This window comes from Vigna unguiculata, chromosome 7 (genome assembly GCF_004118075.2).
Source record: "Vigna unguiculata cultivar IT97K-499-35 chromosome 7, ASM411807v1, whole genome shotgun sequence".
In the NCBI taxonomy this organism is placed as follows: domain Eukaryota; kingdom Viridiplantae; phylum Streptophyta; class Magnoliopsida; order Fabales; family Fabaceae; genus Vigna; species Vigna unguiculata.
In genome coordinates, this window is record NC_040285.1 from 24180618 (window position 1) to 24199826 (window position 19209).

At 31.1% G+C, this 19209-nt stretch overlaps 2 protein-coding genes across 2 annotated transcripts; one reads left to right on the forward strand and one right to left on the reverse strand.

Annotated features, from left to right (window-relative positions):
* Positions 1-290: 290 nt before the first annotated feature.
* LOC114191106 (transcription factor MYB61) lies at positions 291-2538 on the forward strand. The gene is made up of 3 exons (XM_028080283.1): positions 291-984; positions 1070-1199; positions 1328-2538. Exons 1-3 carry the CDS (start codon positions 852-854, stop codon positions 2403-2405), a joined length of 1341 nt encoding a protein of 446 aa, XP_027936084.1. The 5' UTR covers positions 291-851; the 3' UTR covers positions 2406-2538.
* A 7207-nt stretch (positions 2539-9745) lies between these two features.
* LOC114191107 (pectin acetylesterase 6-like) lies at positions 9746-16735 on the reverse strand. Its single transcript, XM_028080284.1, has 12 exons — positions 16193-16735; positions 15358-15440; positions 15140-15269; positions 14924-14997; positions 12126-12212; positions 11929-12053; positions 11777-11837; positions 11429-11482; positions 11263-11340; positions 10771-10876; positions 10451-10596; positions 9746-10083 (listed from the first exon to the last, which is right to left on the reverse strand). The coding sequence occupies exons 1-12, from the start codon at positions 16395-16397 to the stop codon at positions 9970-9972; spliced, it is 1263 nt and encodes a 420-aa protein (XP_027936085.1). The 5' UTR covers positions 16398-16735; the 3' UTR covers positions 9746-9969.
* Between the last annotated feature and the right edge of the window lie 2474 nt (positions 16736-19209).

A 19209-nucleotide genomic window follows, 5' to 3' on the forward strand; every position in this document is an offset into this window, starting at 1 on the left:
ATGGAACTTTTCAAAGAAATCATGACATGGATGAATCGCACATAAAGCTCAAAGAGTAAAGAAGAGATAGGTCCTATTTTACTTGATTTTTTCAGACACAAGTTTTGCTGCACTTGCAAAATGGTATTTCGCATTTCGCTTTTCACAGACATAGACGGCCCGAGACTGTAGCGTTTGACAAGTAAGTTTTGCTATTAGATTGCTTTCTTTTTCTTCAGGAGTCTATAAAACAATTAATTCAGGTTTTTCAATAATGAGGACTCAGCAGGGTAAGATAAAAAACAAAATTTCTTCCATTATTTTTTCCAAGTGTCGATTTTTTATCTTCATTTTTTTTTCCCTTACACTGTCTTCAGTAGATTATTATATCAGCAAAGGTGTCCCACCATTCCTGCAAGAGACATCAATGCTCACAGCTTCGAAAAGACATGGTGTACACTGTTTGAGGTTTCAACCTCATTTTTTCACCTTGTTTGAACTCCGACCTATACACAACAAGAAGTCCTATTTCACATTGTTGAATCTCTATCAGATAGATCAACCATATAATTGTAATACATTTAATTTAAAATAAAGAAAGAAAGAAAGAAAATACGGGGAACCTTGTTGACTGTGACCTCTCTCATGGGGCCTCGCTCTTATATTAGTTCAACTTCTTTTCTCAGCTGCCAGTTCATTTTCCTTCTTCATATCTTCTCTCTGGCTGTCACATTCTTTCTATCTCAGCCCCCAATAGCTTTTGTTCACTGACACTTCTCGTAGGAATAAACAAACTTTGTGTTAACTGAAAAGGTTTGAGCTTCTCTCCTCATTTGGCAATTAAGGGAAAAAAAAAAAAAGAAAAACTACAAATGGGAAGACACTCTTGCTGTTACAAGCAGAAGCTTCGGAAGGGTCTTTGGTCTCCTGAGGAGGATGAAAAACTTCTGAGGCATATTACAAAGTATGGTCATGGATGTTGGAGTTCTGTGCCTAAGCAAGCAGGTGATTAATTCATCCAATTAATCTCCTTTCCCATCTAATCATAAATACAAAACTCTTGTTAATCTCTTTTTCAATGTATTGCCAGGTTTGCAAAGGTGTGGTAAGAGCTGCAGGCTTAGGTGGATCAATTACCTTAGACCTGATTTAAAGAGAGGAACATTCTCACAGGAGGAAGAAAACCTTATCATTGAACTTCATGCAGTATTGGGGAACAGGTAATTCTAACTCTAATTCAGTCTCTCTCATGATTTTGAATTAATGAATTCTCCCTTTTTCCTTTTCTACTGTGGCTATGATTTACCTTCTTTTTGCTTCACATGCATGTTATCCTGTGCTGTCTCAGGTGGTCTCAAATTGCGGCACAGTTGCCGGGGAGGACTGATAATGAAATAAAGAATCTGTGGAACTCTTGCCTGAAGAAGAAACTGAGGCAAAAAGGCATAGACCCTGTCACACATAAACCACTGTCCGAGGTTGAGAATGGAGATGAAACTGGTAAGAGCCAAGGTAAAGCACCGGAAGTGTCCAATGAATTGAACCTCCTGAAATCAGAGAGCTCCAAGTCAGATTCAGCTTCCTATGAGCAGAGAACATCAATTTCTCCGAAAGCCTATGCACCCGAGATGGATGGTTCCTGCAGCTCCAAGATTTACTGCAGAAGTGACAGCAATTTCGTAACCAACAACTGTTACAACAAAGACTTGTTCCTGGAGAGGTTTATGAATAGTAGCCGCCAAGAGAGCTACAACAGTAGTTGCCAGCCCTCAGATTTGATGGGAAATTTTCCAATTCAGATGAGTTATGCAACCAATGAGTGTCTCCCTAATGATTCAAACTCTAGTCATTGGTTCGGCCAAACTGGAAGGCCTTTCGATATGAACTCTGAATTTCCTTTCAATGCTGCCACTTCTATTAATCATCCTACACCTACAACCAATTTGTTTCTTCCTAATTCTTTTTGCTACAAGCCTTCACTTGCTGTTCCTTCTGACAGCGTTTCAACAGCCTATGGATCTCATTACTGGGAAGGCAGTGCCTCCAACAATAGCAATAGCAGCATTAGGAGTAATAGCAGCACTGAGTTGAGAGGTAGCAGCCCCTTGAACATCTTTTCTTCTTGGGGATTGGCAGAATGTAGCACCTCTACTACTAAAGAGGGACAAATTCATATGATGGAGAATCATACAGAAGAAGCTAAGTGGGACGAGTACCTTCACAACAACACAATCTCAATGCTGGCTTCTGTACAAAATCAAGCTCCTGAATCCTTATGCAACCAGATAAAAACATCCATGCATTTGGTACCTGATACTTTAGGGGCTATGTTACCTCATAGCACCAAGCAGCAAGAACCCTCTCAAACCTCTAGTATCTTTTCCAAGGACATCCAGAAGCTCAGGGCAGCCTTTGGACACATGTAAAAGAATTCGAGAAAAACAAAGATTTTATTACAAGGTTGTTCCGATTCAAGGGATTGCTATTCTTAGTACAGGTGTGTGAAACCACAGATTTTGCTCTTATGTAGGTCTAATACAAAACAATCATTTCACCTTCTTTTCTTTTGTTTTTCACTTTGTTTACCATTTGTGAGCCAAGCCATCTGTGTTTACTTTCTTCTTCTCGGGTGTGGGGTAGAATTACAGAATAAGGGTTGCTATTCTGTCTTCATTCTACTCTTTTCTTTCTTTGCTACACTGTAACCGCTATGGTGCATTTGCATGTCCAAGTTCCAGCCATCACAGATGTTTTTATTGGTCCATGCAAAGTTTCATTTTCATTTTGATGCCAGGGACAGAGTTACTTTACCTGCAAACAATTTTCAGAATCTCTTCAACCGGGTATGATCTTGTTTTCCCACTTTCATACCACTGAAAATGACACCAAACTAGTGTAACCAGCACTTTTACCAATCCAAGGTTCTAATGGTTGTCCATCGTTTTCCAGACAGTAGAATAATATATTCACTCCCATAGTTGCCTCGACACTTTCCCTCTATGCGAGTTTTGGGAGTGGATCCTTTCATGCAACATGACAAGTCTTGTCAATCAGGAAATTTTACATCCATTTCTTTTCTTATTATTAATTCTCATACACCCTCCCTTATTTACTGTATCCCAAGAAAGAGATTGACACCACTTACACTTACACATCATTTTGTCGTGTGAAATTTCAATATGGGAGAATCTATTAACGTGAGTTTTACTTTCACCTGCGCAACGAGACCGTTAGTTTTCCTTTTGAGAAATTACAAGTGAATAATAACTCTGCTTTCCACGCGAAGAAAAAGACAGGTTAATTTGAAAAGCAAAAGAGAGATTAATTTTAAAAAAGAAAAGAAAAGAGGGATAATTATTAATTTTAGGTGGATATTCTTTGACATTTGAAGACGCAGAAAAGACTAGAATGGTGAGGTTTGAAGAAGTTAAGTGACAGCACTCATAGGTACCCCTGAATTCAAAATCGCTTATTTCCGTGCAATCAGACAAGAACTTCCAAGCTAACAAGGGCCACATTAGCCATACCCCATGTCTTCTACTTCCTTTAAGACACTTCAAACTCCAAAACATTATCCTAAACATCCCGTTGCAACCAAGACCTTCCTAAAACCTTTAATTCTCAAAATTATTTAACATAATCATCATCATTAAATTCAAACTTCTGCACTCATGAAACTAAAATTAACAAGTAATCTTCGGTAAGGCACATGAATTATAGAAAGTAAATGAAAAGTCACCAATTCTACGGGGATACCTAACTTAGAAGACACAGTTTATGCACACAGAGTCAGCATAGCTGAAAACATAACTACGTTCAATAGGGGTTTTTTCTCTTCTAAAAAATCAACACAGCAATGAATGAAGGGTAAGTGAATGAAAGAGCCTAGGGAGACACGTCCATGACGGTGACTGTAGAGAGGAGGAGAGAAGATAAAAATAAAAATTTGAATTCGATCTGATTCGATGTTAGTTGATGAGTAAGTTAAACAAATTGATTAATTGACTCGTTTAATTGAAAAAATTATAATTTTTTTACTTCCGTCTAAAAAAATAAATTATAATTATAATTAAAATTTATATAAATTTTAATGCAATTACAAAATAATATTTAATTTTAAATTCAAACTAAAATTAAAATAATATTAGATTTATAGCCGAAAAAAAAAATAATCTAATCCAATCTAAATTCAAAAAATTGTGTGAACGAGTGAATTGGTGAACTGAATTTTTAATAAATCGAATAAAAAATTAATTCATTCTAAAATTTATAAAAAAATTTCAACTGAGCCATAATCCTATAGGTCAAATTGATCCAAAAGTTTTGAGTCACTTTAAGATCTCTAAAAAGCATAAATTAAAGAGTGGATTCATTCCAACGTTACATTTCATTTGTAGCTAATCCATTTAACTGGCTGTCAGTAACTAACTAATAAACTATTTTTTATCAATTGACGTTATGTGTAAGTGTGTTCAATTTTTTCTTATCATGATGGAACATGATAAGAGTATTATTATTATAATTATAAAAGTTAATGTAAATAACTTATATTTTTATTGTTGAATGTTATTTTAATTTTAAAAAACTGATTAAATTTAAAAAGAAAATACAAAAAGTAATTAAATTTAAAAAACAGTCATTTAAAAAGATAAAATTAGTAAAGTAATTATTTTAATTTTAAAAATGATATTTAAAAAGTAAAAGTAAAAAAAATATATACACATAAAAAATAGTTGTAGTACATATGTTATTAATTTTCTCTCGGATTATTTAGATATTAATTTACTTCTTACTAGTGTGAAATAAATATGTACTCGTAAAAAATAAAGGAAATATTCATAAATATTTTATGTGATTTTCTTTTTTTATCTTTCTCTCCATCAATATGACATGTAATAAATGATGAAATAGATAGAGATATTATGAAAAAAAAAATTATTGTGCAAATTATTGTATGTACTATTATCCAAATTACATTTTCACGAAAAAAATATCAATCTCAATTATATGATTATTGATTAACAATATCAATCTCAATTATATGATTATTGATTAACTTTTATTTGGAAAAAAAATGTTCTTTTATGGTACAAGATTATTAGTAATATGTTATGTGGTAGGTCTTGCGTGAGTTTACTATAATGAGTTAGGGAACCTATATTTATTTGTAACAGAATAGATTCCTAATTCTTATGGCTTTATAATGTAGTTTTTCCTTTGAAACTTTGCACAATATTAAGACACAATAACTTAGAGTAGTTTTTCTCATCCTTACAATTATTGAATGGATCCAATGTTGTCTAAGATCTAAATGTTCTAATTTTTTTTCTTATCATGTAAGAATTAATCAATTACTGATGTAGATGTCACTGTATATTGAATTTTTCTTATACGTTTGATTAATTTTATCCATCTATTCTTATATTACAAGTGACGATGAACATTGAAGTTCTCTTTATTATAGATATTCTCGTTATCTTCTAACTAAAAATTTCTGGCTCAGCAATTTCAAACTATTTTTCTTTTCTATACATGTACACATATATTTAATCTTTTAATTATCTTTTATCTCTAAATTGAACTAATATTTTTTAATAGAAATAATTTATACTTAAAAATAATAGAATGATTTTATTCTATTATTGTCTCTTATATAAATATAAGTCAATATATTTTGAATAAGATCATTTTAAAATATTGAATGATAAGTTAGTTTCTAGGAGTTAAATTCATTTTCATTAAGTCACTTCACATATCCTAAATCTTATGTATCACAAATTTATATCTATTTATTTTAACTACATTTCTTAATTTCAAATTTAAATTTCATTCAAATTATCAATTATTCTAAAAAGTTCCCTTTTAATAATGCTAGCAAAAACATATACGTATGTATGTTTGCATTTTTTTAATTTTTCATGAAAAAATGAGTTAGTATCAATAAAAAATATATAATTATTTTTTTAGATAGTTGTTAAATGTAAAATTATAAAAATAAAATAAATACACAAAAGAAGTTTTTTAAAATAACTATTAAAGACAAAAGAAGATATTTATAAGATAACACTTAAAGATAAATTATTTATAAAATAATTAATTTTTAAAATAAAAATTAAGAATAAAACTTGAAAAATGAAAAATGAAAAATGAAACGTCAACACTAATTAAATCTTAATAGTTTGTACAAAAACGATAATAATTAACAATAACCCTTGTCACAAAATTAATTGTTCATATATATATATATATATATATATATATATATATATATATATATATATATATATATATTATATAAATGATTATTACGAATTTTAATGAAATTATAATTTATATGTTAAAAAATATTCATAATTATATTCCGAATTTTCTTAATGGATATGATATATTTGTCATTTTTGTTTTCTAAAATAATTGAGGTGAACTGACAAATGCAGTGACAAATCTTGGTTAAAAAATTTAAAGGTATCAAAATAATATACTCAAATTTTATATATTTAATTATTATTACTAATATAATAAAAGTATATATAATTTAGTATCAAAATTTTTGTATGTTTTTTCTTACAAAAATTATAGTTTTGAAATTGTATTTGATATAAAACCCATTTTAAATTAGTTTTTCTAATTTCATCTCTTTCCCTGGATATTCCCATATTTGAGCATGTTTTCTTACAATATGTTCCAAAAACTTAATATGAAATATTCTGCCTATAATTCAAAAAAATTAATATGAAACTTTTCACTTATAATTCTTTGAATTTTAAGAAATGTTTTTCTAATTCAACAATTGAATTTCCAATATCGTGCTTGAAAATAGGTGAAGAAGTAAAGTTGTATTGTTTTTATCTTTAAGGGTATCTTCCTTTTTATTAATTTACAAAAAAATGAATCTATTATTTTATTTTTCATCAATATATCTATTTAAAAAAACTAAAAAATAATTTATCAAAATATAATCAAAAATTGAGAGATATAATTACTAAAAAAAAATATGATAATCAAGTCACATGTAAAAAATATTATGAAAATACATATAGTACATAATTTTTCTTTTTATATTCATAAAAAAATAAATATACAAAAACCTCATAAGATGAAAAACAAAAACTAAATATCAAACTAATGTTTTTTTATCAAGATAAGGGAGAGAGTTACCTTTTCTATCTTAAGAAAGAACGGATGGAAACTAAGAGCGAGATAATGAATTTATATTTAACTTTCTATTTTTTTTAAACAAAAAACAAAAAAAGATATGCAAGAATAATAAATGAATACAATAGGTGAAAAACTTAAAATTAGGGATGACAATATGGGTCTGGCCCGTCGAGCTGACCCACAAGCCTGCGAAAAAAATGCGGGACGGGTCAGGGTAGTGAGCCCGCAGTGGCTCGGCCCGCATAAGCCTGCATTTTGCGCGGGCCGCCCGCAAGCCCCATAAAAAAAACTTGCACTTGTGTATATTAATTATTTTTTTTTATGGACTCTTGCATTAACGTTTCAAATTCTTGTATAACTGAAAAAGACAGTTTTATGTTTTTTTAATGTGCTAAAATTTAAAGAATACATTTTGTGTATGTCATAGTATGAATATGATGAAAATGTTGAATTATCAATTTATCATCACTCCACAAAGTCTTTACTTAATTTTTTGAACTTCTTAAAGTTTTACAATTTTTAAACATTGAAAGTTTTATCATAAAAATTAAAAAAAAAAGCAGTCAACCCGCAGGCCTACGGGCTAAATGCGGGGTGGGGCGGGCCAATGATTGCAACCCGCAAAAATTGTGCGGACCTTATGCGAGCCGAGCCTAAACAGGACGCCGGCCACATTGTCATCCCTACTTAAAATGGAAGATAACAAAAAAGTATTTTAATAAATTTTTTCATTCCTTATTATTTTTAATTTTTAATTTTTAATTTTATTATTTATTAGTATTAAATATTATATTTTATACAAAAAATAATAATCAATTTTAAAAATTTTAAAAATGTATTTTGAAAAAAAATTAAAAAATTTTGGAGGACCATAGTCCCGGGCTGACCTTGGAAAAGTGTGAAGGATTGCAGGAGGAGTCTTTCTTGTGCACCCTATAACTATATGAAAATGGCATAATTATTCTTTACTAAAAAATGTTAAAAATCTTAATATTTTTCCCTTCTTTCTCCTTAATTAAAAAATATTACAAATGGTAACCAAACAGCAATTCACCTACTCAATCCAACACAAACGCAATATTCATATGACAGTTCCAAACGTGCTCACAGTCTAAATTAAACACTGATATATAATTAATAATCAACTATTAGTCATCAACATTCATTGAAATAAATTACATAATTTCTTTAGCAACTAACACATTAACATCCAAAAATTATTATCACAGTGTGCATTGAATAGCATTACTCTCCATTAAAAGCACAATAGCAGAAACAGTATCAGAAATGAAAAAAAAAAAATTAATACCCATCCCCTCAAAACCACCTATAACAAAGCAAACCCAATCACATTGATTCAGCCTCATAATCAAAACAGATCATAAATGACGTCGGAAGTCGATAGCTGGAACCGACGGAGCAACTCCAGCAAAAGTTTGTATTATAAATTAAATAATTTAAAATATAATTTTACATTATAGATCGAACAATGTAAAATGCAACTGATGAGCATGAAATAGAAAAGAATCTAAAGAGTAAGAAAGAAGGACATAAAAGAAAACCTCCGGAAAATAAAAAAAAAAAAAAAAGATATTTTGAGTACTCTAACTATCGAATTCTGAATTTTTTTAACTAGAACACACTAACATGTATGTATAGCTATATATGACTAGATGGTGGCATACGTATGAATGTGATAAATAAGGATTTATGGATCATTATCATATCACAAACACTTTTTTAAGAACATTATATATGTTGCATTAGCTACTTTAGCATCTTATTGTATTTACCTTCAATTTTTTCTTTTCTTTATTCCATTTCATTTTAGTTCATAACATTTTATCTGGTCTCAATTTATCCAAATATGTTCTGAATTTTATGTGTACAGTAGTGTTTGAAAATGAAGCTATGATAAAACAGTTTATCAAAGTAGAAGAAGTAGGTGGGCGCGAAGTTTGAATGCATATGATAAAGTCAATCAGTGGTCACTACCTGCTGCTACTGTTATGTGTACTCTATAAATTCACGTTTAGATCCTAACCTCACGGTCCCTCCTTTGAAATGTACAAATAGAAAATTGGATAGAGAATTTTGATAGGAAAAATATATATTTTAATAGCTCCTTCTTCATATAGAACTCATTTATAACAATAATAATAACATCTAATCATTCAATAGTATATTTACAAATAAATAAATAAGCGATTGTGTTGTATAACTAACACTGCTTATCTATAAAAAAAACTGTTGGATATCACGGGAATGTTTCAGGATTTTCAAGTCTTTCAACAAAGTAAACGTGTTTCAAATAATTAACATTACAGTCATAAAAAGTAATTGAACAATTAGATCGAAAGGAAAAATACAGAAAATTTGCTTATTACTTATTTTTAATCTTAATTGTAGTTTTCCTTTGATTGATGCAAAATTGCTCACAAAATAGGTTGCAATGATTGTGATATATTCATTTTCCCATTATGATAACAACTCATAAATTGATGTCTAACGAGTCATGTAAAAGATCAACAAAATCATCATATATGGCAACAACTCAGAATTCAGAAATGTTACAGGGTTCCTTCTCAAGTGGTATGGAACTTCTATATTCCTTTGTTGAATTCGGTTTTATATACCAATTTTATATACCAAAAGTAGAAAAATGAGATCTAATGAGTCTTTATTGACATAACTTATCAGTGAAAATGACGAAGCTAATCGATTGCATCCTCAGCTAAGAGTGACTTTCCACAATAATTTATGAATGCTGATTGTTGAAAACTCATTGCAATTTCAAGAATTAAGATGTAACGAGTAGACAACAAATTTTGCTCACTTAAAGTTAAACACCAGATTATGGCAGCTGTTGTCACACGGGTAAGCACAGTCAATAGCTTTGACAACTTCTCGATCAAAATACCAGTCTCCAACAGCTACTGCAATTGGCTGCATTATAAGAGATTTGAGAAGTGAATATTAAAGTGTTTGTTATTCAACTTATCGAATTTGTATTTGCAGTGAAAAAAAAGTAATTTTTGGAAATTCCTGAGTCTGAAGTCCGTATAGATATAATTGAACATTACCCCCCATAAACCTCTTATAATTTCCTAAATCCTACTATGTTTTCTTCATCTTCATTAGGTTGGTCTAGGACCATCATGGTCCTACACCTAGTTAAGTACTATTATTGATTACTTCTCAAAAATTGAAAAATCATTGATCTTAATTGGGACCATGAATATGTGGTGGATCTCACACTACCGGACAATTTTATCTATCTTAGACACAATGGAAATCTAAGTTGAGAATAAACCTTGTCCTCAATAAGGGGAGAGTCATCTGCAAACCATGTCTCTTGTCTTTCAGACTGACAATGAGCAAAACAAGAATTTATGAATAGTCCAGTTTGAGATGACCTTGAGAAGTCTGTAATGTCACTCAGCATTTGATTTCTGAAGTCTGCTTCAGAGAAGAGATATGATATGTTACAAGGAAATCTGATAATTGAGATGCACCTTAGTTGCTATGAATTATTCATGTTAGTATATATACCATTTATTAAACGAAGATTAGAAATTTTCAAATATGAACATAAATTTCCATGCACAATTCACAATAGGAAATTGAAATAACCTTGGAGGAACTGAATTTGAGATGAGCTACAATTTGCATGGTTGGATTTGCATTCATTCCAAGAGCCAAGGCGGTCAGCAGAAGGTGGTGCTAAACTGGCTTGGACCTGATGAAAACAATGTTCACATCATATAGAAAATACTGGTAATGAAGTTAAAGCGCCTATAACAAATAACTAAAGGGTGAACATCAATGATCATAGTAATTGTTATTCCTGGTTTGACTGTTCCCAGGTTTTTAATAGGCTTGTGAAATATGTTGAATCCAAAATTGTGTATTGAATTGTGCAAAAGAAGAAAAAATTGCCATGGGGACCATTTGAGCCAAAGGGCAAGCTCAAACAATAAATTAGTCAAGCTAGAACTTATGGTGTCCATGTCATAGAACTTAGAGGATAAGTGAAGTTTTGTGCTTTCTAATTACTAATTATAGCATATAATCGGGCACATCATTAACATAATACGGGATAAACAATGTACAGAGTCATGTTACCTGCCACACATCATAAGCTGTGTTGAGTAGAAACAATGGGGTTTCAATATGATCGATCAAATTCTGAGGAAAGAAGCACTGTTGGAAGAGACACCACACGATTAAAATATGAATGTCTAAAGTAATTTCAAGTTATGAATACATTGACATCCAGAATAAGAATTACCGAAGTTGGGTCTAGTTGATTGAGACAACTTTTTGGAAGATTTTTTTGTACATCCTACAATGTCAAAACATCAGTCATATGACATATTTGTACAGGTTTTGTTAACCTTACGTCAGAAAAGTAAAACAAATTAAAGAATATACAGCTAAAGTTGTTTTAGGGAAAAAAATCTTTATGTATCATATCATCCTGTATGACTAAAGCTGACAACTGTTTGGTCCTTGGTATCCCATCATTGATGATTAAATCATATATGCCTTAGTTAATGGCATAAATCCTACTAATCTCATCATTGATTATTAAATTGGATTAAAAAATACTTTACTACATAACTAAATTGAATGCTACCTGTAACTGAACCACACCTCCAAAGAGATTCCTCAGTGTGCGTCCCCCAGATACATCAATTCTACATGATTGAATAGATCATCAATTATAGCCAATTAGTTTCTAGGCAGGGAACAGTTTAGAGAATGTATACTGGAAAATATAAAACTTACGCATCAAGAAAGAAACCTGCATCACTCAAACATTTGACTTTGGAAGATTCTGGAAATAAGCTCCTGAACTCATCACAATGTATTATGGATGCCAGACCACCCGCAGAGCATCCAGAGAGAAGTGCCTGATATCATTTGATGATTGGCATTGATGCATATCAAAAGACTGAAAAACAATATAAAGAGAAATGGGAAACCTGGTTGGCTTTCTGCATTCCTTTCGACATTAATTCCTCCATTGCAGCTAGCCATATTTTTTGTCCTCGAAATTGAAGCTGTGCAGACTGAAAGAAGAACGGAATCCATATGTCAATGGATCTTTTCATAATAACTAGTTCATCAGCACTAAAGGGCATGTAAGAGAAACTTGTTCATAAGAAAAGATATAGCAAATATTTACAAAATACAAAATAGGTTTGTTACTTTTGCATTTTAAATAATCCATGTTCCATTTGTTCACTACAGACTCTGTTGAATATTTCAAATGTGATAATTGTCAACTGTCAAAGCATCATCCTGCACTTGTCCCATTTATGGCTAAAAAGGTAGTTTTCTTGACTTGTTTCACTATGATATTTGGAGACCACTTTTAGAATCTATTTCAGAAGAAAAATGGTCCATTACTTTTATTCATGATTGTACATGTGTTATGTGGACATATATTATGGAAAATAAATCTTGAGTTCTTTCGAACTTTTGTTAATTTTTTCTGTAGTCTTGATAATGGCATTAAATATGTAAATCAAGAATTCTCCAAATTTTTTGATATTGTTCACGAGCTAACATGTATTAACACTACAACAAAACGAAGTACCATAAAGGAAGAGGTAGCTAGAGTCCTCCATTCCTATATGTTTGTTCCCAAAACCTATCGAGGAAAGTTGTGTTAACTGCTACATATCCCATCAACAAGTTACCCATTCGTATCTTAAATAATGTTATTCTTATTGAGTCTGTTTTTTGTCTTTTGTTTCCTATACTTCCCTAGTGTCATGTCTCTACCTTATCGAAAATTTGGATGTTCTATTTACTTTTTCTATTATAATCTTAATAGCAGTAAATTAGATCTTAGAACACTTAAATGTGTATTAATTGATTATCCTCCTAATATAAAAGGGTACAAATGTTATCAGAATCATCGTGTCTATATCACCATGGATATCACCTTTCACAAAACATGATTTTTTTTGTCAACCCTATAATTTAGGGGGAGAAAACACGGTTGGGATTTTAGGGTCTTGGAATATATTTTATATGGAGAAACTTGTCGCTTTATTTTATTTATGTACTTTATGTGTAAAATAAAATGTGACAGAATATCAAATATTTACAATATCTAAATTTTAAGTTCTTAAATTTAATAATAAATATATATTGTTATCTTTATGCAAAAAAGATATTAAAAAAAACTGAAAAGTTTTCTGGAAAGTAATTGTTCCGACTAGTCTCGATAGTCTCACATCATTTAGAAGTCAAAGCTTAAAAATAGTTTAAATATCCCTTCCTCTTTTCATCTTTAGAGATGCTTATTAGGGACAAAATTGTGATGGAGTGTCAAAGTGGACCATACCCCAGATGAAGAGTGATTTGAATATTGCAAAAACACTCCCAACATATTTTCTTTCCTTAATTTGTTTATTTGAATTTCAATTTTTAAATTTGACTCTACTTCTTTCAATGCTGGATTTCCTCCTCTGATTTGCTTGTCATTGTATGTGGCTTTTTCTTTCATTGGATCCATTTTCATTCAATTTGACATTCTTTTTATTTTTTCTTTTATCAACCCCATCTTCTCTATCTATTGTAGATTCCATAGTAGTGCCATTATACCTTTGCTTGATGTTAGAATGTAGTTTTTCGAGGCGGAGAAACTCTCCTTTCCATCATTACCATATCTTTCTTTGCAAGTTACTTAAGATCCAAATACTGAAGCCACCACAAATGAGATCAAACCAACCTATAGTGAGGAAAGAGACGACTAATTCTTTGGCAAAACATATCAAAGAAAACGACTCATTTTGACTCCGAAGCAAGAAGAGTTATCTGACTTGGAGACGAAAGGCCCTGAAGGCAACAATGAGGATGAATATTCCTATTCTCGATACTGACAATCTCTCTACTAGACATCAAAGCTTTATTGTTGTCATTGATGCCATAGAAATTCCTACCTCAGTCCAAGAAGCCATGAGAAGTGAACATTGAACTCAAGCCATGAGGGAGAAGATGGATACTCTAGAAAGAAACTCAACATGGGAGATTGTTGACAAACGAGAAGATAAAAAGGCATTAGGTTGTAGATGAATATTTACAATGAAACATAAGGTAGATAGGTAAGTAAACAAGTATAACTCTATGTTAGGAACAAGGCAATAAAGGAAAGAATAAATGAGAGAAAAATAGACACAGAAAATTTAACGAGGTTCAACGTACAATGTGCATGCATACATCCATAACTACACTAAAAAGTATTTTTATTCTGGTGTATTTCAAACTTTACATAGACTCTCTTATATAGTAAAATAGAGAACCACATCTCACAATTCTGAAAGATGTAGGACTAAATCAAGCACCATAATAATAACACTCTAAATTGGTTGCAGAGCGGTATACTCAAATTTATGGAATTGTCTATGAGGAGAGTTTTTCTCTAGCGGGAAAGAAGAATATAGTTCGAGATGTTCTTGCTCTAGAAGCTCATTTTGGATGAGAATTACACCCATTGAATATGAAGAATGTGTTTCTCCGTGGAGCTTTAGAAAAACAAGTGTACATGGAGATTCCGACCGGATTTAAAACTCACACCAGAAGAAATAAGGCATGTCTTCTAAAGAGGACCTTATATGGTCTTAAACAATCTCCAAAAGCATGGTTGGGAGATTTACAAAAGCAATGATTTCCTTAGATATATAAGTAAAGCCTAAGAGATCATAATTCATTCATAAAACATTATGGTACGATACCGTTATTGATAAAAATCCATGTTTCTCTCACTAACCTCATCTTCAGCATCTCCACTGAAAGACGCCCCATCACAGTACCGTAACTTAACTCTGTTCCAATTAAAGAAATCTGTCCGTGGAAATTACATGCAGAAAAATGAAAGCACGCAAGCTTGAGAATGAATAAGTTGCAGCCTCCAGGAGGGAAGAGTTTAAATGAACTAAAGGTACAAAAAAAAAATGTATGCATGCTTAAGTTAAAGGGAGAAAACCAGGGTTTTCTTCAGGTTTGTTGCTCAATATTCCCGTGAATGGTATTTGATTTTCCATGAATTTTGAGGAACCACGACGAGTATGTTTCCTATAGACACAATTTCTGATGGTATCACACCATCCTCCCCCCTGAAGGTATTAGAAAAGTATCAGTATAGTTGAATAAAGACTTTAAGTATTAATTTAGAAACTATATCAAACCTCGAACATTCTTTACCTCTAAATGAACAAGCCAACTATCTGCACCAGATCCAAATCCACGATCCAAATGGTAACCAGGCAATGTTCCATCCAAACAGACTGGCATTATAAGAAAAAAAAAACTCATTTGCACGATTTCAAATCAAGTAAGAAATTTATGCATGAGACTGTATTTAAACTTTTCAACTTTGCCATCATTTACGAAAACTCAACCAACTCAAACAAGCATTATACGAATAATGAAGTCTAGCATATCCTCAGTTCCATACAAATACGGTGCATAATCAGACAGTAATGAAAAAAAAAAAAAAACATAAATGCATTGGAATGGGGATGTTTGCGTGCAGCTATAAGCAAAGAATTAATATAGGGAGGTAAAGGTCACTCTTCATCTAAAATGCTCCACCATGGTATCTCATAACTAAGTAAGAATCCCGATTATAAGTTACCAATGTCCAAGAATTAAAAGGAGAAAAAGCAATGAAATGTAGGTCTAGCAAAATAATCAGGCAAACCAGATAAAACATTAGCGCAGCACCTTGGGCATAATTTTAAAGCAGAAACAAGAAATGAGGGTTAGCTAGAAAAAATGTGGAGTTTTCATGTAATAACTCAAAGGTATGTTAATTATACGCAAGACTCGTATAAAGAAATCAATCGCCTAAAATTCATGATTACAACTCACAAAGAACCAGCAAAATCAAAGATGATGAGACACGATACAAAGAATTACAATGTGAAGTACCAATAACAGAGAAGCTCAAAATGCAGTTTTCAGCAAGAAACACATCACACAAAGAAACCACTTAAAGAAAATTAACTGAGAGAGAGAGAGAGAGAGAGAGAGAGACCAGCTCCTTTAGAAAGAGCTTCTTGAATGAGAGTGAGGTCGACCATAAGAGGTTGAGGTTGAGTTGAGGAAGGGCGAGTGGAGACGACACCGTTTTCTAAGAAAGAAAGCTGAGACAGTGTCTGAGATCCAAAGGAGAAGATCCCAGAAACCAAGCATGCAACTTCAACGGCTACCAAAAGCAGCTTCATTCTCATCATCTTCATGAACCTCACACCTCACTCTTCTTTCCACTCTCCGCAGTTATTCACTCATTTAATTTATCTCTTCCCTTGTCTTTCACCATTTATTTCCTTTAAATAACAACAGTTGAACGTTTCTCTTCGCATGTGGACCAAACGAAAGCTACCTTACTTACTTACTTCTCCTAAGAAACCCGACACAAAATATGGTAGACCCATGTCCTAAATTATGTTCTTTTTCCTCACACAATCACGATTCACGATAATAAAGTTTAATAATTCATCATGTCTTCAAAATTACGCTGCATCTTCATTGTGAACCCATTTTCTTTCTGCCCCTTCTTTTGTGTTAATTTGTGGGCTATAGGAAACAAAGATTATAGCTAACACCAACAACACAATGATTGTCATCACTAATCCGAAGACACTGACGGAGCCAATCACGTTAAATTGTATCTATTAATAAAGGGTATCAAGATTTTCCTGTTTCCTATCATAAAATCTATAAATTACGCTACCCGTTTAGGCTTTCTTTCTTTGTTTTATTTTACCAAATATGGTGCATTGTATTAAATAAACAAATAGATATTTCATTGTGCTCTGAAAGATAAACACCCGTTATTAATGCTTTAAATAAAATCTCTTGATACTATACACATAATTTTAAATGGACGAATCCGTATCAATGAATAACTACAAGAGCAAGTAATGTGTTCAATAATTAGCTTTACTTTTTCGGGGTAAAAGCAATGTAATGCCCAAAGTTTTGGTGTGCCCACCACTTATAACGGGAATTGATTCTTCGCAAAAGGCTACCACACCTCAATAAACAAATAGGGCCTAATGGTTTTAATAGTTATAAACAAAACTTTATGTCTAATAATGTTTAAAATACATTAGAAACTACATATATTTATTACTATGTACAACAAGTTTTCAGCTTCACATTTTACTAAGCTTATGTTTGATATCTTATTTTCAGAAAGACCAAGTTTAAAAAAGTTTAAAAAATAGATAATGATACTTTAACCCACTTTTTTTGACCCACTTTTAAGCTATCACTCTCATTACCCTTAAATCATCACATCACTATAAAAAATTAAAATAGATAATCTAAGGATGATGAGAATTGTGAGTTAAAAGTGGATAAAAAAAAAGGTTAAAATATAATTTTCTTTAAAAAATTTGATAAACCCTGTCTGAACAAGTTGGTTTGAACTTTTTATAGGAAACACTCAAATTCACAATGATGAAAATGAGTGAGAAGACAACTAAAATTTCAGTTCACAAGTTATGTGAAAAGATATATGGACAGGTGGTGCCCATTAACATTACTAATTGGACAGATTCATTACCAATTCGGTTAAGTCATGCTTCCATCAACTCTTACCTTATTTACCAACTTAATTGACACTTTCTTCCTCCCAAATCGTGGGGCTTGTAGAGTTGGGATAATGAACCAATAAATACTGATTAAGATTAAATCGGACTAATATAAGGACTATAAAGAGACAGAGAATATGTCAGAAGTAAAGTCAACAAGAACATCACATATCAAAGGGGGAATGTTGCATGAAGATGAGAGAAGTCACAATATTCATTGGGTTTTTGTAGATGAAAAACTAATAACATTTGGAGAGATTGTGTATTGTTAGAGTATTTACCGACTTAATTCATAATCTCTTCACTTGGTAAGAGGAAATCGGGTTTGATAAACCTTTGTTTATAGAGACTTAACTAACATTTAAAGGAAAAAATCAACTATAAATAAAAGGAGACAATCATTAAAGGACAGCGCATTGAGCGCATTGAATACTCTAGTTCAAAGGTCTTGTATACTCTTGACTAAAATAACCAAAAACAATCGAACTGTAAATTAACTACTTAAGTAATTAAGTAATGCTAATGTTGAATCACTCAAAAAAAAAAAATTCATGAACATTGGTTGCAAAAAGAATAACTAAACAAAAATAATATTTCCTAAAACGTTTGTATCGCTTGAGTGATACTTACACCACATTATGATAATGTTATTGATGAATATTTGCATTACATGTTTAAGTCAATAGTATTGGGAAAACATCCAAACACAATGTTTAATCATTTGATTTTTTTAAAAAAAAAATAGATTAAATAATTTAAATATATTAAATTTAATTTTTTATTACAACCAAATAATTAAAAAATATGAATAGAGAATGTTATAACAATTGTCTCATGGAATATATTAGATGGATCAAATTACAATTAAATTGTAGTGCTTAAACTATTATACTTTTAACTAGAAAGAGTTATATTCTAACTATTTAACTTAATAGTATTAGAGTTAATATTATAAGTGTTATTTCTAGTGGAATTGTGAGAAATATTGATGTAAATTATCCATTGCTCTCTTACTAAAATAACTTAGGAATTGAGATAAATATTGTTGTAACTTATCAATTGCTCTCTTACTAAAATAATTTTGATTAAGGTGGGCCAAAAGTATTCTCATTACATTCGAAAAAGAATTTCTAACTTTATACAAAAATATATATCACTAATGCCATCAATAAAAATTAAAATTAAGCATTGCAGAAATCAAACAAAAAAAAATCAACTGAAAAAAAAAACTAACATTTGCTAAAAAAAATAACCTCATCAATTTTTATCCGATAAAGAAATGAGTTAAATTGATAAAAAAAAAAGTAATCTCAATAATGATAACATTAAAATAACTCTTGTTCACAACCACTGAAAAAAACTCTTGCTCAACATCCACATTATTCGTATACAAAACATAACTTTAGCAACGTTGGTAAAAACATCAATTAAATATAACTTGTCAATGTAAATA

Bases quoted from the DNA above. Each gene is read 5' to 3' on its own strand.
- LOC114191106 (XM_028080283.1), top strand. From the start codon at position 852: ATGGGAAGACACTCTTGCTGTTACAAGCAGAAGCTTCGGAAGGGTCTT. The intron at 985-1,069 runs GTGATTAATTCA...ATGTATTGCCAG, and splicing joins TTCTGTGCCTAAGCAAGCAG to GTTTGCAAAGGTGTGGTAAG. The intron at 1,200-1,327 runs GTAATTCTAACT...GTGCTGTCTCAG, and splicing joins CATGCAGTATTGGGGAACAG to GTGGTCTCAAATTGCGGCAC.
- LOC114191107 (XM_028080284.1), bottom strand. From the start codon at position 16,397: ATGAAGATGATGAGAATGAAGCTGCTTTTGGTAGCCGTTGAAGTTGCA. The intron at 15,441-16,192 runs GTCTCTCTCTCT...TTATAATGCCAG, and splicing joins AGCTCTTTCTAAAGGAGCTG to TCTGTTTGGATGGAACATTG. The intron at 11,483-11,776 runs GTAGCATTCAAT...TTGACATTGTAG, and splicing joins GAGGTGTGGTTCAGTTACAG to GATGTACAAAAAAATCTTCC.